General features: G+C 43.4%; 1 protein-coding gene across 4 annotated transcripts in view; it reads left to right on the forward strand.

Annotated features, from left to right (window-relative positions):
- The window catches only part of SNX9 (sorting nexin 9), an 85,740-nt gene extending 65,394 nt beyond the window's left edge, over positions 1 to 20,346 (forward strand). For all 4 annotated transcript variants that reach the window (XM_081530134.1, XM_081530136.1, XM_081530135.1 and 1 more), the window contains exons 10-18: positions 1,099 to 1,229; positions 5,107 to 5,210; positions 6,473 to 6,576; positions 8,831 to 8,908; positions 11,568 to 11,644; positions 12,758 to 12,847; positions 14,450 to 14,564; positions 16,408 to 16,499; positions 18,702 to 20,346. In XM_081530134.1, the coding sequence (XP_081386260.1) occupies positions 1,099 to 1,229; positions 5,107 to 5,210; positions 6,473 to 6,576; positions 8,831 to 8,908; positions 11,568 to 11,644; positions 12,758 to 12,847; positions 14,450 to 14,564; positions 16,408 to 16,499; positions 18,702 to 18,749 (839 nt within the window). In that variant the 3' untranslated portion in view covers positions 18,750 to 20,346. The remainder of the gene's footprint in view (positions 1 to 1,098; positions 1,230 to 5,106; positions 5,211 to 6,472; positions 6,577 to 8,830; positions 8,909 to 11,567; positions 11,645 to 12,757; positions 12,848 to 14,449; positions 14,565 to 16,407; positions 16,500 to 18,701) is intronic.
- The last annotated feature ends 1,457 nt before the right edge of the window (positions 20,347 to 21,803 follow it).

Raw genomic sequence — 21,803 nt, forward strand, 5'->3', positions numbered from 1 at the left:
GGAAAACCCTGCTCAGGCAGTCCGAGCCGCCTAGCCACCCTCTGAGAATTGAAATCTTAGTATGTAGTCTTCCAGTGCAAGAACTTACATATGTCATACTTGATTTTCATGTAGGGTTTTATATGTTTCAGCATACAGATTCCGCACATATTTTCATAGATTAATATGTAAGACTTTCATGGGGTCGATTCTATTGTAAAGGAAATAGAATGGAGCAGAGAGAGAGGGGTGCAGCCCCAGGCCAGAGCACCCCGGAATCCCCTCTTCTGGCCTGAAGGTCAGCAGTTCGGGAGCATAAACACTTCTCCCAGGCTGTGTGCCTCTGGTTGATTTCCACAGCACTTAGTTTTTGTGGGTTTTGTTTGGCTTCCCAGTTGCTTTTCAGGACTAGGGTTAGCTATTGTCAAACTCACCTATAGCCAGAATTTCCATCTCCAGAAACCTTTTAACTGATAGTGATTTTATTAGGCTTATAAAAATTCTGTGTTCACTTGATGTTTGGTATGTAAGGTTTGTTAAACTGATTTTCTACTTTTAAAATAGAAATATCACCCATTAAGCTCTTGTTTTATGATGGCCTTAAGTTCTGTGATAGCAGCTTTCATTATTGTATTCATGGAAAAATTGCTTTTTCTGTTTTTCATTTAAGTAGTTGAAAAAGCAAAACCGGGGGTTTGAGTTACTTTTCATAATACTTAATTTAATTATGTATATCTGAGATTATATTGTATTTAGACACATTTTTATAAATATAGAAATTTCACCTTCTTGGTAAGAATTGCTTATTAATTTCCATATTATCAACCCTTTCTTGCCTATAAGGCTTCGTATGATCATACAGGCACTGGCATGTTAGTTTATAAGAAAGAGAAAGTTTTTCATGTTGAGATAAAATTTGCTTTCAGATTTGTGGAGTACCTTTCCTGTGGGCCTTTGAACATCCACTGTGTTGCTTATTTTTAGGTTTGTGAAAATCACCATGGTTTACCTTTTACTGAGTAACTCTCTGCCAGTAGCCGTATGAGCAGCCTTTCCGCCTGAGTAACAGTGATTCCTCTTAGGCAGAGTCTCACATCACTCTTGGCATGTCTCTTGCAGGTCGCTTTGAAGAAGAGTTTATCAAAATGCGCATGGAGCGGCTTCAGGCCTGGATGACCAGAATGTGTCGTCACCCAGTAATCTCAGAGAGTGAGGTCTTCCAGCAGTTTCTAAATTTCCGAGATGAGAAGGTAAGACATTTTATTATAATCTTAGAGGATATTGAGAATTGTCACATTCACACCAAGGAAATTAAATCATGTTGATTAGTTGGCTATTTCTAAGTAATAGCAAAGTAGTCACAGCATGTGAGCAAGGAGTTTGCCAGAATGGCTTTCTGCAAACTGGGAACCAGTTGGCCCAGTGAGGACAGGGGTGAGGGATGTGATAGGATGAGGGGCTTTTTCCTCAGTGCTGTTAAATATAGAATAGACCCTGAGCTGTGTAGGATATTTTCAGCATGAAGTTAGGGAAATAGTGTGAATGATCTCTTAGGATCATATTTTGACCTTAACAGTGTAAATAGTGTAATGAAAAGAAAAGTAGATTCATAAGTGAACCTGCTTTCTCAGAACCACCTTGTTTTTCCAGAACTGTTGTTGTCTGTCCAGGTCTGTCCCTGCCCCTTGGGCAGTCATTCTGCTTGCAGTCACTGTTCTCTTTTGAAAATCAAGAAGAAATTGGCTGCTTGTCATCTCACTGTTGTTGTCTGCTTTGGAAATAGTTGTGTCACCTTAGTCTTCCATTGTATGCAATCATTTGTTTGGTCATGCTTAGTGTAATTTATAGGTTAGAGATCATTTCATTTCAATATTTGCAGTCTTTTTGCATTTCATGGTGAATGCTTACATGTCAAAATGTAATATATAGCAGTTACAAAAACTATGTGGAACCCCGTCCAAGTTGGTGCCTTACTGCTTACCACAGGACTTTAACAGGGGCTTGTTTGATCTGTCTAGGATGCTGTTGAGGAAGCATTTCTAGAGAATTCCCTGGCGGTTCAGTGGTTAGACTACACGCTCTTACTGCTGAGGGCCCGGGTTCAATTCCTGGTTGGGGAACTGACGTACTATAAGCTGCGTGGAATGGCCAGAAAAACCCCAAACAAGCAAGAAAACAGGAAGCATTTCTAAAGGTTGTGCTTTATGTAAATTATAGGCTTTGGAGGGGGGGGGTATTTTTGATGTAAGAGAAACAGAACTTGGGGCCAGGGCACTTGGTTTTATAGTCTTGGCTCTGCTTCTGAATACCTTCATGACCTTGACCAAAACATTAATTTCTTTGGGCCACAGTTTTCTCACCTGCTAAATAACAGTATAAAACTAGAAAATTATTAAAAATTGTGATCCTCTGGGCAACAGTAGCTCATATAGATGGTTGGACATAGCAAACCCAGAAGAACCTACAGATAAATGTAGATCTACATAAAAAACCATAAAACACTGCTGAGAGAAATAAAAAGAAGACCTCAATAAATGTTCCAGTACTATGTTTTATGAATTGAAGAACTGAAAAGATGTCCTCCATAGAAAATTTAAGCTCCAAGAATAGCCAAGATACTCTTCAAAATAAAGATGAAATGGGAGGAAGACTTTCCTGGATGTTGCGACTCATTATAAAGCTAAAATATTTTAAAAGCAGATCAGTAGAATAGAATGAGCCCTTGATTTATGACAAGAATGGTTCTGAGGAAGGGGGAGGATGGGCAGTCTTTACTATCAATGGTGCTCCATTGGATGACATCTCTGGGAAAAATAAACGTCACTGCCTCACAACAAGCTGTTGATTTTGTTAGGTTTGATGTTGGTATTTTGGTAATGTTTTTAAGACATAGCCTTATCTGTTAAAGATACATAGTGACGTATTTATAGGTGAAATGATCTTATATCTGAGATTTCCGTTAAACAAGAAATAAAAGTAGGATGGAGGAGACCAGATAAAACAAGTTTGGTGAAAAGTTGATAATTTTTGAAGCTGAATCTGTAGGGGTTTATTAAAATATTTTTCTTTCTACTTTTATCTGGTTGAAAGTTTCCACTGTGTTGAGTCTAAAAAAAATTAATTCTTGATGGTTTACAAGTTTAAATGTGAAAGATAACACAATAAAGCTTCTAAAAGGTAACATAGAAAATCTTCATACCCCTAGGGTAGGGAAGGATTTCTGAAATAAGACACATACAGGAAGAGACTGACAAATTTGACTACCCTAAAAAAAGAACTTTGGTTTATCAGAAATCATTAAAAAGGAAAAACAAGTCAAAGATATGAACGTGTGTAGCCTAACAAAGGGCTGGATTTTAGAATATGGGAAAACCCTTACAAATTGATAAGAAAGATAAACCAGTAGACAAATGGGAGATTTGGTAATGTCCTCACAAAGCTGGCTTAAAACTCAACATTCAGAAAACTAAAATCACAGCTAAGATGAGGCATCTGGTCTCATTACTTCATGGCAAATAGATGGAAAAACAATGGAAACAGTGACAGACTCTTGGGCTTCAAAATCACCGCAGATGGTGGCTGCAGCCATGAAATTAAAAGACTCTTGGTCCTTGGAAGAAAAGCTATGACAAACCTAGAAAGCATATTAAAAAGCAGAGACATTACTTTGCCTACAAAGGTCTGTCTAGTCAAAGCTATGGTTTTTCCAGTAGTCATGTATGGATGTGAGAGTTGGACTATAAAGAAAGCTGAGCGCCGAAGAACTGATGCTTTTGAACTGTGGTGTTGGAGAAGACTCTTGAGAGTCCCTTGGACAGCAAGGAGATCCATTCAGTCCATCCTAAAGGAGATCAGTCCTGGGTGTTCATTGGAAGGACTGATGTTGAAGCTGAAACTCCAATACTTTGGCCACCTCATGCCAAGAGTTGACTCACTGGAAAAGACCCTGATGCTGGGAAGGATTGGGGGCAGGAGGAGAAGGGGACGACAGAGGATGAGATGGTTGGATGGCATCACCGACTCGATGGACATAGGTTTGGGTAGACTCCGGGAGTTGGTGATGGACAGGGAGGCCTGGCATGCTGCGATTCATGTGGTCGCAAAGAGTCGGACACGACTGAGCGACTGAACTGAACTGAACTTGAATAACTTTCCACGCCTGGTTATATCCCTACAGAAGTGCATGTGGACATGCACCAGGAGATGTGTACACAGCAGCTTTATCCATAACTCACCAGGGCCACTGATGGCTACCCGTAGTAGAATGGGGTAAATAAACTCATGGGGCTTATTTATTAATGGGGTAAATAAAACAGTCACTCGAGGGAATATTATACAGCCAAGAAATGAGTGAACTCCAGCTGTAACAACACTGTGCATGTAACTTCTCAGCATAGGTTGAACAACTAAGGCCAGACACAAAAGAATGCCAAGTGTTGGGTTTTTAGCTAGTTCACAGAAGTAGCAAAACCATGGTGTAGGGACTTTGGTGGTAAGACTGTATGAAGTGAGGAACTGAAAACCATAAAAGAGCGGGTGGGTCATGGTTACCCCTGGAGGGGAGGGAAGGGGTAGTGACGGGGAAGGGACGAGAAGGGGGCTTCCGGAAGTCCAGCTCTCTCCCCTCTCTGGCCCTTGGAAGTAGTTACACAGGAATGCCCTGTGTGAGAATTTGTTGTACTGCATATTTTTGCTTCGGTCACTTTTCTCTGTGTGTGTATATATATATATAACTTGTAAAAACTTAATAGTTTATAATATTGGTTCCTATCTTATATTTAGAAAAGCTTTAATCTTTTCAAGAAAACAACCTAAAATTTTGAGGCGCTTTGTCAGATTCCTAGGGTGTGTTTGTACGGGTGGGTGGGCCTTGGGAAAGGGTAAGTCCTGGGTCACCTCACTCTGAAAGGATTTGGGCTCTTAAGGACCGTTCGGCACAGCGGCACCGTTCACTCCGTTCACGCGCAGGATGGAGTTGGAGATGCAGGGGTGCAGAGGGAGACGGCAGGGCTGCCTCCCGAAAGTTAGAAGGATAAAGACGGTCAGTGAGCCGATGCTAGGACGGGATTTTGAAAGAGCAGTTTGGCTCCGCTCCCCACTATAACATCATAATGTTCCTCTTTACAGGAATGGAAAACCGGGAAGAGGAAGGCTGAGAAAGATGAGCTGGTGGGAGTTATGATATTCTCCACCATGGAGCCAGAGGCACCTGACCTGGACTTAGTAGAAATGTAAGCGATCCTGCCAGCCTCCCCCGCTTCCCAAACCAGGCCCGCCTCCTCTGCGTGCAGGCCTTGGCCCGTCTGACCGCACCTGGAATGCACATCGGCAGACGAGAGGGTGTGAAATGAGTGGGGTTTGTAGTCTGAAGTCAAAGAGAGCATCGCTTGTATTGAAACACTGTCTTTCTAACCATAAAATCAGTTAAAGTCCACTTCTTTTTTACCTTGAAGTCAGTGATGTTATAGTTGACACAGTGGTTAAGCAGTTATTAACAATAAAGTGTGATGACACGGCGTGGCATTGAGCCAGCTGACACCCACAGATCAGTCCATGGGCCAGAAATCTCTTTGAACATAGCCTTGAAGAGAGTAATTTCAGGCCTGTTTGTCCAGTGTTTTTTTAATCTCTTGTTTTTAATCTTGTCATCTTTTTAATGTAGGCTTGGTTGAAAGTCTGGAGTAGTTCCTTTTCTGTATAAAGACTAATAAGAAATCTTGTGTTTGTTCATAGTAATAATTTTAAGCAGCCTTTTTTCTTAACGTATAACCATTGCTTATGTTTTACCCAGTATATAGACAGTCTTCTAACTAACTACACAGAGAGAAAATCAGTGTTAATATGTTGACTTAGGTCTGTGTTCTTCCAAATCCTACTCTGTACACATGTATCTGAAGGGAAAATGGTTGCATAAACAAAAATGACCTCGCATTATACAGTCTCTATTATAACCTCCTCTTTCATTTAAAAGTATATTGTGATAATTTTTTTCAAGTCAGGAAAAGCTTTTTAATCCTGAAGGAACTGGTGTCTTCTGTATCACTTAGATGCTGTGTGTGTAGGTTTATTTTCTGTGATTCATTCAAGTATTTGTTGGAATGAGTGAACAACTACCATTAGCAACCCATGCTATAGAGTCACCAGTACCTACAGTGATTGAACGTCATTCAGTAAGATATTCAAGAAACAAAGATTTTATTTACTTTAGAACAATTTTAGTTAGAATTCACAAGGAATTGGAGGGCAAACGGAAGCAGAGTTAAAATATAAGTGGCAGATGTTGGAGCAGTTCTTTAAAAACCTGAATCCAGCCGGTTTTTAAGACTAACTTAGTTACAGCTCAGTTGCTAGAATGCACGACACAAGTACCTGTGGTCAGGCTTGCTGTGAGCTCCCCTGACCACGCTGGACTTGTCTCCTCTTACACCTCACACTGTCTGGACGTTGGGTAGTAAAGTCAGGGGTACAACGTCCTTGTGTCTTTGCCCCACAGAGAACAGAAGTGTGATGCTGTTGGCAAGTTCACCAAAGCCATGGATGACGGCGTGAAGGAGCTGCTGAACGTGGGGCAGGAGCACTGGAAGCGGTGCACAGGACGTAAGTGCCGTCCCCGGCACAGCCTCGGGGTGGCCTCTGTCCCCCTGGGGAACCAGGCCACCGCCGACAGAGATGCACTCAGTGAGCCACGGTAACGTCACACCCTCGGCTCTCTGAGGAACCTCACTCCTCAACTCTTGTTGAAACTGGCTTGACCAAAGCCAGTTCAAGAGCCCCCGTAAAAAAGCATCATGTTCACGTAAATATTTCCAGTTATGTGGGGTTTGTAATCTATGGAAGAGTCATCCTTTCTGCCTGCAGAGAAAGTGCAAGATCTTACTTTTTAGTAGTCACCCATTTAGGGAGTTTTGTGTGTTTGACTAAAGCTCTAATTTTGGGAAAGCCCAGTGGCGGGTGGTAGCAGAAAGCCCGGAGCCTGGGTCAGACGCGCGGAGAAGAGCTGCTCTCCGCTCCGCTCTCTGCCTGCTGTGCTGCACCCCCCCTGCCCTTTGCCTGCTGGACTGTTTTCCCGTATCCCCCAGACCCGGCCACTCTGTCGTCCAACAGCCAAGGAGAGAAACACAGTCCAGTGTCAGCTGTGTGGATCACGCCTTGGCTGCTGTGGTGTTAAGGGCGGCTGAGTTGAGTACTTTCAGTGGAAACCTGCAGCCCAGCAAAGCCTAAAATGTTTCCTGTCTGGCCCTTTACAGGAAAGAACCAGGCCTTACACTGAATGGCCTTCAACCATTCACGTGGTATTTTTTATCAGCAGAACCGTTGTGTACCAGCTGTTCATGCTCTTGGGGCAGATACCAGGAACAATAACACTGGCTCCTTTTCCCATGGCAAAGAAATACTGAAAATAGAACTGAGCCTGAAAACATAACCTGTACCAATGCAGCATCAGAAAACAAAACCTGTTTCAGGCCTTTAGTCACAGGGAATAACTCATGAGCAAAAAAGTGATATGTCTCTAAAATGTAAATGAAATAATTTAATTTTTAAAATAATTAACTGTAAATTCAGCTGTTTCCCCTTTTTAAAGAAAATTTTAAATGAGTGCAAATCTTAAAATTTTTAAGGATATCACAAAAATCTGGGATTATGGCTTCTATTAAAGAATCAAATCCTTTATGCCTAACATCTGGTCAACTCCATGTCCTGTAAAATCCACAGACCAAAATTAGGAAATAGTAATAGCATTAGGCTGCTCTCTTTTGGGGGGACAGGAGGTTGAAATGTTTTTAGAATTTGATTCAGCCATAGTTTCTTTCCTCTCACAAGAGAGTTTTTAAAAATTCCTAATCTGTGAAGTGAGAAGTCTAGGACATACTCAACATGGTGAAACACATGGCGAGTATTTTTAATCCCCGATGTAAAGGCAAAAACTGAATTACAACAGGGTGAACAATTTATTAAAATTAACTCAGCTAATATAATTTGAATTCTTGTTTTCTGTTTCTTATAGCTTGTAGACCGTATGTCAAATTTCCTTGTCCTGGACTTTTTTTTAAAGAAACATGTGAATCATTTTTCTTTATAAATAGTATAGTCTCTTCACATGCGAGTAATGGTTTCTTTTGAAAGCAGCAGTTGCGTTTCAGGAAACTGTGTACAGATTGCAAATGAAAGTAGCCTAAGAAGCAAAGACTCTTCTCTGGAGAGTTCTCCAGAGTGATCCTCGAAGCCTAGGATTTAGCACTAGAGGAGCACTGGAGATGATTTCATTAATCTTATTATTATACAGATAAGAAAGCTAAAATCCCTCCTCCCTGGTCCTATGAGGGTTCCACTGCCATTTTTCTCCACACCCCGTTGCTTTTGGTCGTGTTTTGTAAATAATCACTCATAGGTACATGGCAGAGTGGGAAAAGCAGCGGATTAGGAATAACAGGCACCAGATCCACCACTTACTAGCCACATGACCCCAGCTTTCCTAACCCGGGAAGGGGAGATGGTGCATCTGCATTGGTAGAGGGGTGGTTGTGATGATCAAGTTAGTGTTGTATATAAGAAAGGACTCAAACCTAGAAATCATCTTCTAAATGAGCTTCCAGTTCACTTTGATTTTATTTAGTGAATGAGAGTGTGGGCACTGGTGGTAGTGCCCACTATTTATTGAACAATTGAACAATTGATTAATTAAAAATTGAAGAAAAATTAATTTCTAAAAACAGTTTGTATTGATATTCTGTTAAAGAATACAGAATATTTTCAATCATTTTAGATTTACTGTAAAAGTACTTTGAGAAAATAGTTGGATCATTTAATTTTGCTCCATTTAGTGAATGACTTATTCCTTTTTCTCTTTCAGCATTACCCAAGGAATATCAGAAGATAGGGAAGGCCTTGCAGAGCTTAGCCACAGTCTTCAGCTCTAGTGGTTATCAAGGTACATCTTTCTTTATTTGTTCTTCAGGCCCTGAGTGTCTTATCCATACAGACTGGCCTCCTCAGGCTCTTGCAGACAAGCAATAACTGCAGTGAAGCACTGCCGTCAGTGACATTTAAACTGGCTGCACTGCTCCACTGAGGATTTTTGCCGCCTCACCTTACTAGTGTTGAGAAAAGTGGTGGGTGGTAATAGTTTGGATTTCCTGGCTAGCGTCTTTGCCTTTCCTGTGCTCAGATACAGCTCTTGCGTTTTGGTGAAACAAGTGGCCGTGGTATGTGACACTCTGCCCTGCTTTCATTTCTCTGCCAAAACTCTGAAGTCAAGTCTGACTGTCAAGAGCCAGATCTTATCAGGGCCATTTGGAGGGAAAAATTCTGACTGAGTAACAAGTTCTTATTGCTTTTGTCTCTCGCTAACTCATTGTTTTCAGCTTATTCCATATCGTATATCTCACTTGTGGTATTTTGAGTTCATTGTGTCTTTCCATGGACAACACTTACAAGAACAAGTTAGCAGTTTTCTTTTATATCTTGGTTTATTTTCTTAATTTGGCATATGGAACTGGTAGGAAGGAGGTAGAAGTATTTGCCAGGTGAGTGGCACCTATTCAATTTGAGGACGTCCTACCGCTTACAGAAATGGTAGGCATACTGTCACTGTGGCATTTATTCTGATACCTAGGGAGGGTAGGTCTTTGGAGGTCAATGTCTGAGTATTTCCAGGTATAAGAAATTAGTCTTTTACCAAAATGTGAGACCCGTGGCTCCCATATTTGAATATTTCTTGTTGGCCTGGCTGAATTGTGTGTTTTAGTCAGAACTTTTAGCTTGGGTAGGAGTTTTGAGGATTCTTTGGTCTGGCCCCCATTTTTTTAGATGAGGAACCCAAGGTCTGGGAAGAGAAGCATCTTGTGGCCAAGAGACCCTGAAAAGGTGCTCTACATCGCCAATTAGAGAAATGCAAATCAAAACTGCAGTGAGGTTATCACACCACTCAGAATGGCCATCATCAAAAAGTATACAAATAATAAATGCTGGAGAAGGTGTGGAGAACAGGGAGCCCTCCTACACTGTTGGTGGGAATTTAAATTGATGCATCCACTGTGGAGAACAGTATGGGGGTTCCTTAAAAAAACTAAATATAGAGCTACCATATGGTCCAGCAATCCCATTCCTGGGCATATATCTGAAAATTATGAAAAGGTGAAATTTCTAATTCAAAAAGATATAGGCATCCCAGTGTTCATAGCAACCCTTTTTACAATAGCCAAGACATGGAAGCAACTAAATGTCCATCAACAGATGAATAAAGAGGATGTGGTATTTATATAAATGGAATATTACTCAGCCATAAAAAAGAATGAAATTATGCCATTTGCAGCAACATGGATGGGCCTAGAGATTATCATACTAAGCAAAGTCAGAGAAAGACAAATATCATATGATACCACTTACATGTGGAATCTAAAAAAGTGATACAAATGAACTTATTTACAAAACAAAAACAGGCTCACACACATAGGAAAAAAAAAAAAAAAACTTAGTTACCAAAGGGGAAAGGTGGGGAGATAAGTTAGGAATTTGAAATTAACAGATACACACTTGGCTCTGTTCACTGAAAAGGCCTAGAAATAGTTATACAGTCCAGTAACAAGAAGCACTCCCAGCATCACCCACATGGCAATTTCAAAACATTGTTTCCCTGAAATAATCCAGAGCTCCTAGCAAAAGAACTCCGATGTCAATCTGAAGAAACTTCCACTGTCCTATGGAGCGAAAATTTGAGTTTAGTGAAGATATTGATTGCTGTGGAACGAAGCATATCAGCTCTGTTTAAATCCAGACTTTCAATGGTATTCTTAAAAAGTTAATCTCAGTCACCTTTGGAGGATGGAAGAGAATCAACTTATAATTCTGAAAACTCCAAAAAGAAGGAAGCATTTAACCTGTTCTTCCTGTCCCTATACCTCAAGGTAACCAAAAAGCTGATAAAGGAAAGTTTCTCTTTATAGAAGTATTTCAGCTAATAAAGAAGCAGCGACAGAAGCAGTATAGCACCAATCTGCAAACCTAAAATACTAAACAAATACTAAAATGAAAGATCTAGACAGTACAGGAAACAGAGGACTGTGTTGTCACCACCAAGACTCACTCAACAGAACCCGACTGTGGGACCGAGGCACACAGCCTGGTTTCTTCAACACCTCCCCAAAAGAAATTTGCAAGAAAAACACCCAGAGGAGAAAGAACCTCTGTAGGAAATATGTCAGCTCTTTGCCACATGGATGGTCTTTGCATCCTGACTCAAGCAGCCAACTTGATTGGAGACACCAGGCAGCTGCACACTGGCTGGACAGTTTATATCAGGAACAATGAATGGTCTTTTCTTAGGTGTGAGATTGGGGTCATCTCTATTTCTTAAAGAGCCCTTGTCTTTTAGGTAAAATGTATGGATCAAGTGTTAAATTACTGGTGAAAGGGAAAGGGAGGGAGGGGACTGAAAGATTGGACATAAGCTGTTAGTTGGGGGTGATGGGTAGACGAGGATTCATTCTATTGTATAGTTTTCAAAGTTTGAAGTTTGCTATAATAAAATTTCAGAGGTAATGAAAAGGAAATATAAGTTGTAACACTCATGTAACTGTCATGATTCTCAGGTGAAACAGATCTCAATGACGCGATAACTGAAGCAGGAAAGACTTACGAAGAAATTGCCAGTCTTGTGGCAGAACAGGTATATTAACATAGCCACATGGTTTCAGTTTTTATGCTACCTAATCCACATGTTTTATTTAAAACCTGTTTTAAGACAGGCTTTCCAAATGGCTCTTCTCTTCTGTCCCTATGCATCTTTATTAATTACACCGAGTAATAGTATTTCTTAGGCTAAGCTAAAGTAATGGATAAATTCATCATCAGGAAGCCTCAGTAGCGCCCATTGCCGATGGTCTGGATCCATCTCAGCCACCAGGGGATTAGAACGTACAGGGAAGACCTTCACTGTGGTCCTTGTTTGGAGTCGTGCTCAGCCTCTCGGAGCAGTGGTTTCCTGGTTGGTCTGTAAATAGCAATGGGAGCACCTGCCTGGGAGTGGTTTGAGGATCAACAGCTAATAAAGAGAAAGCCCTGGTCAGGTTCCTGGCAGGCAGCAGATTTCGTTGTAGCCACCTGGCTTTCATTGGAGCCTTTAGTAGCCTGATTTCAGTTATGTTCATAGATAACAAATAATGTTTCCTTACGGGGACTAACCACTGAGGTTGTTTCAAACCCTCAAATTAAAAAAAAATTTTTTTTGCAGATGACAACTAGAAATATATATTTGTGTGCCCATACATTCGTGTGGTCATTAACTACTCTCCGATAGTCGTTAAAAAAAAAAAAAGATTAATTTTTAGAGTTGTGCACACCATAACTTTAAATATTATCACAGAAAAATGGGAAAATTTATAGTTGCCACTTTTAATGATTACCAGATTTTTGGCAATTTTTTTATTCTCTGCTAAAATTTATACATTAAGCTATAACATCTTATTTGCCTCTATGTAAACATATAGTGTTAACTAGTTTTTTTTATTTTGTTCACAGTGTTGTATTTTGGGCTACTTCAAAATAGCTAATTTTACCAACCAACCTAAAAATCCAGTTTTATCATTTTTTCACAGCCTACATTGACAGTATAGAGTTCTTGGGGATTATTTTCTTAAAGGAGAACTAGGCTGACTGCTTCACATTCAGTAACTTCATGTCATGCCTGGCAGCTTCGGCTGATACAGCCCTTAAATGTAACCGTTTTCTCTTCGATTGTCTGAATTCTTCCACCAATAATAGCCAGTCTTTCTTGTTACAGCCAAAGAAAGATCTCCATTTCCTGATGGAATGTAATCATGAATATAAAGGTTTCCTTGGCTGCTTCCCTGACATTCTTGGTGCTCACAAGGTAACTTGATCCTAGGCGTTCACAGACGAGGTCCCGGCCAAGTCAGGACCCAGGTGCAGGGCCACCTGCGGGAGCTTCACCCTTCAGCGCCCCTCCAGTTAGGAGCTCCTCTCCAAAACCAGCCGGAGCGGCTCAGCGGGCTTGCATAGTGAAGTCCTGTCACATTTAGATACTTGAGTGGTTGTTTAGTTTCTTTTATTCTGTAGAAGGATTTATTTGGAGGGAACTAAAAGGATGATAGATATTTCTTTATGGATATACTTAGGTTCAGGTCGCAGATGTAATAATCGTGGTGTCTGGTGTTCAAGTCAGTGTCAGGAATGGTACTTAATCTCATCGACGAGACCCTCCCTGCACACTGCGTGGGCAAGTCCTCCTAGGGCCTTTCCCGTCCAGGTGAAATCAGATATCCTGTCCCTGAGGCCTGACGAAGACTCTCCTAATTAAGATCAGAATGGTCGATGTTGATTTTATTTGTTTATGTTAATAAAAAGGAAACTATATAGTTCCCATCATAAAGGTTCTTTTTTAAAACTAAATAAAGATTGGTTTGGAGTGTCCTCAGATTTTGATTCTGGTTAATTTTTCTCTTTCAAAATCTGCATATCACCTCATTACTGTGGGTGTGTGATCAGCCGTCCTTCTTGAGGGCACTGTGACGTGCTTGGGTTTATTTTGAGACGCTGGTTTTGTTTTCTTTGGGTTTATACCCACAGGTGGGACTGCTGGGAGAGTAGATCCTAAAAATTCTCATCACAGGAAAAAAATAGTTTATAACTCACTGAGGTGATGGATCTTAATTAACATACTTACACGGTAGTAATCATTTTGCATTATACACATGTCTCAAATTCATTATGTTGTACACCTTAAACTAATATAATGTTATCTGTCAGTTACCTTGCTGTAATGGGGGTGGGTGGGAATAAAAAAATAAAATTAAAATCTCAAAAAAGAAAAAAAAAACACCTCAGAACAGTTAGCTTGTTGTAGGAGTTTGTACCTGCCTTAAGAGTTCTAGGTGGGGAACCTGATTTATACACAGGCCTAGAGTTCTTCCCAGACAGCATGTCATGTGATGACACGAGTGTAGGAAATGTTTGGCAACTTTTACAGCTATTTCCATCTTAGTATTTGAAGTTAGTCCAGAGCTTCTTATAGAAATCACAGTAAAGCTTATGGTCAGCACCCCTAGGCACCAGCTTATGAAATGCTCTGCAAGAGACAGTGCTCAGACATATATGCTAGACTGTCTCGGATCAAATGACTTCCTAAACCTGGTGCCTGTTTTCCAATCATGTACCACTCTTACCTGACAATGACTTATTCATATTACGGAAAAAGAGTGTTATTTAGTTTTCAGCCTTGTAGCATAAAAGTGTAGGTTTCAGCTTAGCTATATTTTACAAGAATAGCAGCATTTTTGTTTCCAAGTGACTTACAAGAAGTTACAGTGAGATGCGTTCCTTATGTTCTCATTTTGTGGGGACATTTTCCTATTCAGTAGCAAGACAATTATAGAATATGTTGGCTTTGTTACATTTTAAACTAATGACTAATCCTTTTAGATTTATTAATACCACCACATTTTGTGTTTCACAGGGAGCAATAGAAAAAGTGAAAGAAAGTGATAAACTGGTTGCAGCTAGTAAGATCACCCCACAGGACAAGCAGAACATGGTGAAGCGTGTTGGGACAATGTCTTACGCTTTGCAAGGTAAGAACGGGTAAGGTCTGTGTGTAGCTAGTGGAGATTCTCTTCCAAGAAAATTTTCTGTTTTCCTTGCTGGAGAGAAATTCCAGTATGAACAGCAGTTAAGTTAATAAGAACTGATTCAAAATATCTTCATGAGCCTGTTGTTCGTAGGATCCCAGTGTTAAAAAAAAAAGCTGTAATATTTATATTTAGTTTTTCATGCAATTACCTGATGTAACTACAAATGACAACATGATTAAACCTGTATGTTTTTATTTCTTCTTGGAGACCCTGAAGATTCCTTTCGTAACCTTTGATAGCAGGCCCTATCCAGACTAGATTCCTGAATCCAGCTTTTAGCAGCAGGTAACCTGCAGGCCCCAAGACCATAGAATGTGAAGGGAGTTTGGACATAGCATTTTTGGCATGGTTTGACCCTTACTAAAAAGAAAATATTAATTTTTCCAGCAGATAGGAGCAGTGAATGGATTTTTCATGTTTTGGGGGATGGATAGAATACATGGGCCAAGGAGGGAGTGGAAGAATGTTCTAGTAGGAACAAAGCACACAAAACAAAATGGGACCAGATTGTGTCATTGGCCTTCAGGAATAAAACACATTTGCAGGTTATGGGGAAGAGACTTTGGAGATTCTGAAGGGCCTCAAAAGCCAGGCAGAAGAGTCTAGACTTGCTGTGGGTGTTAGGAAGCCATGAAAAGGCTTTGATGGAAAAACAAACAGAGAAAACACTGCTCAAGGAAGAGGATTTGCCTAGTGACGGAGTTGAGGGTGCACATTGGAGGCTGATGTTAGACAACCCAACTGGAGACCTGGCTCCTGCCATCTGAGGTTTTTGAGGAACCAAAGAAGATGAGGTGCTGGGGGAGAGAATGAAGGGTACTTACGGGCTTTTCCAAAGGATCCTTTGGGACTAGGGAGAGAGTAGGAGAAGAGAAGAATGGGTGAAAGGTCTCCAGAATGAGGGCAGATTGGGGCAGAAACAGGGAGGCCTGACTGAAGCTTGGGGCTTGGAAGGGTTTTGAATGGGAAAGTTGGTCTTGACCTTGTGTTTGGAGTTATCCAAACAGATGAATGAAAGCGTTGTACAAGTTCAGAGCTGTTTACAGGAATTTATGCCGGCAGCAGTTGGCTTTGTAGGTGTGGCGTGTGGGGAAAAGGCAGAGGTGATATGGGGCCCTGATAAGGAAAGCCTCTTCGATATTGGTGATGGGATGGGGGTGGCACTGAGAGGCAGGGTTGGAGAAGGGGTTCATTTGCTGAGTCGAGACATTCAGCAAACACAAAGGATGGGCATCCGACCCTCTGCCTGGAAAGAGGCCTAGTTCTGGCAGTCCTGGTGCTCGATGGCATCAGGCTCCACCCTGAAGAGGGCCTTCCTCACATCTCGCCCTCTGCCCAGCCTTTCAGAGGCGCTTGAAGAAACCCGCAGCCTGGGCAGTCGCTGTGCAGCAGAGGACGTGGCGCCCAGCGGGCACCTTGTGAGGCCCCAGCGGGCACCTTGTGAGGCCCCCGTCAACAGACTTGACGTTGTGAACTGAGGTCGTCCATAGCCAGTGGGCCCAAGTCGGTTTCCTGCTCAAACAAGAGCCGTCATTTGGGGGACCATGTTGGGCTTTATAAGATTTAACATGCAAATAGACAGTAATCGTCCGTTTATGGAAAAGTGTTTTTGCAGTTACCCGTTCAAATTGTTTTTCTAGCCTCTTTGTAGCATTTTTGTCAGGAACTGGCACAGGCCAGCCAGATAAGATCTGGCCGTTGATGAATCATGACCAAGCAGAGACACAGCTGTGTTTGTTTGAAGTCCAGGGGGCACTGACTGATGTCTTGGTCTTGGTTGCAGCCGAGATGAATCACTTCCACAGTAACCGGATCTACGACTACAACAGCGTCATCCGCCTGTACCTGGAGCAGCAGGTGCAGTTCTACGAGACGGTGAGTCGGCCTGTCCCCGGGGGCTGCCTGCGCACCGCCAGAGCGGGGACAGGGATGTGAAGCTAGTGCGCCTGTGGTTTTAACCCTAACCAATGAGCCAACTAATGGGTTTCCCTGGTGGCTCAGAGGGTAAAGCATCTGCCTGCCATATGGAAGACCCTGGTTCGATCCCCGGGTCTAGAAGATCCCCTGGAGAAGGAAATGGCAACCCACTCCAGTACTCTTGCCTGGAGAATTCCATGGACAGAGGAGCCTGGTAAGCTACGGTCCATGGAATCGCAGAGTTGCACACAACTGAGCAACTTCATTTCTCAATGAGCCAAAGGAGGCTGAATACTGGGCAGGGATTTTTTTTCCAGTCTCTCTTAACCGTATCTGCATTTTCCTTTTGAGTAACACTGGGCTGAAGAGGGGGTTGTTTTTTTCAAGAAGGAAGGGTGCGAGGTGCTGGTGGTGAGCCCCTGAGAAGCCCTTATTGTCCGGTCCCCGCCGCTCCGTGCGCAGGGAACACTGTGAGATGAGGTCACCCTGCCGGCTCAGCTGGGGAAGGCGCCTGGCACCACGCGGGACTGCACAGGCCGGCTTTGTGTGTGAGCGAGGGTTTTGCAGTGTTCCAGAGGGATTTCAGAAGGAAAACAAAAGCAAGAGGGGGAGTGAAGCCTTAGATGGTTCCATTCAGGAACCGGTAATGAAAATGTAGATGTTCACCTCTGCAGAGCAATTTTGGTATTTACCAGAGTGTACAGAAAACAAAGATCTAGCCCATAAATGGAAACTCAGACCTCAAAGACAAGTTCTGTAACTTATTACAATTGACCACGTGTTGGCTGCCATATTTCTTACTAAGCTTTCTGCTGTTTCCATGGTATCGTCTCATGTACATTCAGGGATCGGCAAGCCCCAGACTCACGTTCACACACACGTCCTCTTGTCTGTGGGTGGACACTGCCACTCGCGTATCCGCCAATGGGTTCTTGGAAGGGAGCCATGGCTCATGTGCTCCGTGCATACTGTCCATGTGTGGTGGAAACAGGTGGTTTCAGAGATAAGCTGAAGGTGCAGCCTGTCTCCACACTGTGTAGCAGCAGCAGGGCCTGTCTCAGGAGGTCACAGGTGTCTGGGAACGCAGGGGAGTCTGGGCCCAGCACAGAGACCGGATCCCTGGAGGACAGGCTGATGGTCTAGAAATGACACCGCGTGGTTGGAAGGAGCTGGGCTTCCTTCGAGCCGGGCACCGCCGCCAGCAGTCCCATATGGGAATTTAGGAAGGTCTCCCCACTGCCGGGTGGCGCTGGTGGTAAAGAACCCACCTGCCAGTGCAGGAGACGTAAGAGACATGAGTTTGACCCCTGGGTCAAGAAGATCCCCTGGAGAAGGAAATGGCAACCCACTCCAGTATTCTTGCCTAGAGAATCTCATGGACAGAGGAGCCTGGCAGGTTATGGTCCATAAGGTTGCGAAGAATTGGACACAACTGAAGCGACTTAGGAGAAGGCAATGGCACCCCACTCCAGTACTCTTGCCTGGAAAATCCCATGGATGGAGGAGCTTGGTAGGCTACAGTCCATGGGGTCGCTAAGAGTCGGACACGACTGAGCGACTTCACTTTCACTTTTCCCTTTCATGCACTCGAGAAGGAAATGGCAACCCACTCCAGTACTCTTGCCTGGAGAATCCCAGGGGCGGCGGAGCCTGGTGGGCTGCCGTCTATGGGGTCGCACAGAGTCGGACACGACTGAAGCGACTTAGCAGCAGAAGCGACTTAGCACGCACTCCACTGCCCGAAGTGCGTCCATGCACACACTCCACTGCTTGGACACTTTCACTTTTATAGGGCTTCCCTGGTGGCTCAGATGGTAAAGAATTTGCCTGCAATACAGGAGACCCGGGTTTGATCCCTGGGTCAGGAAGATCCCCTGGAGAAGGGCATGGCAACCCACTCCACTATTCTTGCCTGGAGAATCCCATGGACAGAGGAGCCTGGCGAGCTATAGTCCATGGGGTCACAAAGAGTCAGACATGACTGAGCAACTAACACTTTCCCTTTCCACTACTCAGAGGCTGAGTTGGGGCTGGGAGAGACTAGGAGCATCTACTAGTGACAGGATTTGAAATGTATGGAGTGTTTGAGAAGAGATGGAAATAATAGAGAACCACAGGGTCACGATGGGAGACATCTCACGTTGTTCTGTTTCTCACCAGATTGCGGAAAAGCTGAGGCAGGCCCTCGCCCGCTTCCCAGTGATGTAGGACAGATGGAACCAACATGGAGAAACGCCGAAGTGCTTCCTTCTGACTTGGGACGACGCAATCTGATCCCCCCCCCCATCATCCAAAAAGAAACAAAAAGAAAACCAAAAAAACAGAGAGTTGGAAAAAAAAACTTCATTTCCTTTATTAAGCGCCTAAATGCATCAGTTTTTTAGGAATAATCTTTCGTTCATCTCCATATCCATTATTTAAACCAATGGAAATTGTCTATTTTTGGAAAGTGCTTAAAGTTACCAGAATTTTGAATGGAAAATTAGGGATTCCCCCCCCGATATTTTACATAAAATTGTAATTTATGAGTCAGCCACAGTTCTCCTGTTGCCGCCCAACGTCAGATAATTACTAATTGCTTTCTTAAAAAATGCAAAATATGCCAGAGTAAAAAACATAATATGTTTGTATATTTTTATAACTCCTTTCTACCCTTTGAGAGTCCTGTCTGTTTAGGAAACTCTGCACGCCTTCCACTGAGATGTTTGTAACTCAGACACTCAGTTTTCTCGACAGAGGAAGCAAGCACGGGCTCCCGCGGCTCCAGCCGCTCACATGCCCCTGCCTCACACGTCCCTCCAGAGGACCAGCTCGGCGGAACCCCGGGATCAGAGCCCCCGCGCCCACCGCCCTAAGGTGCCGCCTGCCTTGCGTTTCCTCCTGAGCCCGGGTGAGGCTGGAAGGATTCACCAAGAAAGCCCGGGGTTTGGTGGGGAGGCACTCTGGCTCGGCTCCTGGGGAAGGAGCAGCCACGTCTCTGTGGGCAAACACTCCTCCCAGGCTTTCCGCTGGCCTCGCAGTCTCAAGCTGCTCAAGGAGGCATCGTGAGCAGTGCTGGGGAAAGCGTGATTTTGCCACTTGATTCAGATCTTAGACTAGCGGGCCGGTGAGGGGTATCTGAAGTGATGAGGCACAGGTGAGCAAGCCTCTCCCGGCCCCACCAGATGGGAAGGTTTTAAGGGGCTGACGAGGGTGCTAAGATGCGTAACACGCGGCCCTCCCCAAGCTTTTACGTGGGAGAAGAGAAAGTTCAGAGCAGTGCTCTTCCTGACTGTGTCCTAAACTTCAGACAGAATTTTGTCATCACTAGTACTTCATTTAATGGCATAAAGCAAACAGGATCTTGGCGAACCATCAGCTTTAACCTGGGACACTCGCAGACACGGTCTCAGCCCCGCAGACCTCGCCGCCCTCCACGGCTGCCTTACCGCGTCCCCTCACACCGCTCTCCCTCTTCTGACCTGATAGTTACATGATAGGAAATGGAAGTTTTGGGCCAGCACAAATAAAGTGAAACCAAAAAATAAATAGAAGAGGATATCAAATGAACACGAATATGAGAACTTCTTGTTCTTCAATATCACGGGTTTTTTTTTTTGTTAATGTTTTATAAGTAATTTGCCCTACTTGATTTTTCTTTTATAAAATCTCATAGAACAATGTTTATGATACAGCCATTTAATATATGTACAAATTGTAAAGAATATGTATAAATGTTTTACACAAATGCAAGAGCATGTAGAAGCCAACATATAAATAAATTGTTAAAAAAAAACTGTACAGTAAATTCTCACTTTTCAAAACACTTTTTGGTGTTTTTGTGTGATTTTTTTTTGTTTGTTTTTGATCATTGTTTCATGTTGCCAGCTGTAAGACAGTCCAGGTGATGAGTTTTGCCCCAGAACCTATTTCTCCTAACGTGAATTAATAGTGCTAATTCCTTAAATGAGCGTTATCAATCCAGGAAACTTGTCATAGTCACCCGGAGAGACAGTAAGAACAAATACTGATGCCCAGTGTGTTAGGGTTCTCCAAGGAAACAGAACCTACGGGGAGCATGTGTGTTCATCCCTTAAGAGAGGTTTACTTCTCTGGATACCCCATGTCTTCTCTGGTGTACATCCGGTCCCCTTGTCCTTCCGTTGTGTCCAGGGGGAGGCTGTGGTGCTGCAGCTGTCCACTGGGGGGCGGTATCTGCACGTCGGGCAGGACCCTGGGTAAACCCCGCACAGACTTCTCTTCCTCTGGTGGAGAGCTCCCCATGGGCCATAGATGGGGCAGGAGGGGAAGGCAGTGTCGCGGGAGTGGGGGCCTTGGTGTTTGGGCCACGTCCTCATGTAACGTGAGCCTTCAGTGCCATTTCCATTCGGTGAGGGAGCGCTACTGTGCACACTGGGACTTAACGGCTGGTGGTCAGGGAACACCCAGTCCTGATGGGCAGCTCAGGTCTCGTGGTGACTTGCCGGCCTGTGGTTAAGTGTTCCGTCTGTTTCAGGCCAAGAGCTGTTTCTCAGAAGGAGAGTCGTCGTCTGTAGAGGATGGCAGGGCTGTGCTCCAAACCCCAAGGCCTGCACCTCGGCTCGTGCTTCCACCAAAGGCTCCAGACAGCATCCCTTTCTGACACTGATGCTTTGGGTACCACTGGATGTGCTGGATCACGTGACGAGCCACAGAGCAGGTCAGACGGTGGCCTGATCCATGAGGAGCCTTCTCTTGTTCTGGGGCCCAAGTGGCCTAGTCAGTATTAACATACATATATTGATTGTCTGAGGAAGGGACCAGGAAAATGAAAAAGGATTCTAAGAAAAAGAGATGACATAGGGCACTCGAAATAATGTTAGCTGACTGTGACCCAGGAAAGGTAACTTGAAAGGCAGTGAAAAATGTGTCCATTGGATGTTTATATTTGGAAGATTCTCATGGAAGTTGCAAAATTTTAAAGACCTAATGAAAATCCAATACTTTGGCCACCTGATGTGAAGAACTGACTCATCGGAAAAGACCCTGATGCTGGGAAAGATTGAAGGCGGGAGGAGAAGGGGCCAACAGAGGATGAGATGGTTGGAGGGCATCACCGACTCGATGGACATAAGTTTGAGTAAACTCCGGGAGTTGGTGATGCAGTCCATGGGGTTGCAAAGAGTCAGACACAACTGAGCAGCTGAACTGACTGACTGAATGTAGATTTCATCCTCTCTAGGTTCACATTGTGCGGTTCATATAGGATATATGCCCTGATTTTTCATTATTTGTATCAACCTT

Source organism: Giraffa tippelskirchi, chromosome 9 (genome assembly GCF_054371585.1).
Source record: "Giraffa tippelskirchi isolate mGirTip1 chromosome 9, T2T-mGirTip1v1.2.pri, whole genome shotgun sequence".
Taxonomy (NCBI): domain Eukaryota; kingdom Metazoa; phylum Chordata; class Mammalia; order Artiodactyla; family Giraffidae; genus Giraffa; species Giraffa tippelskirchi.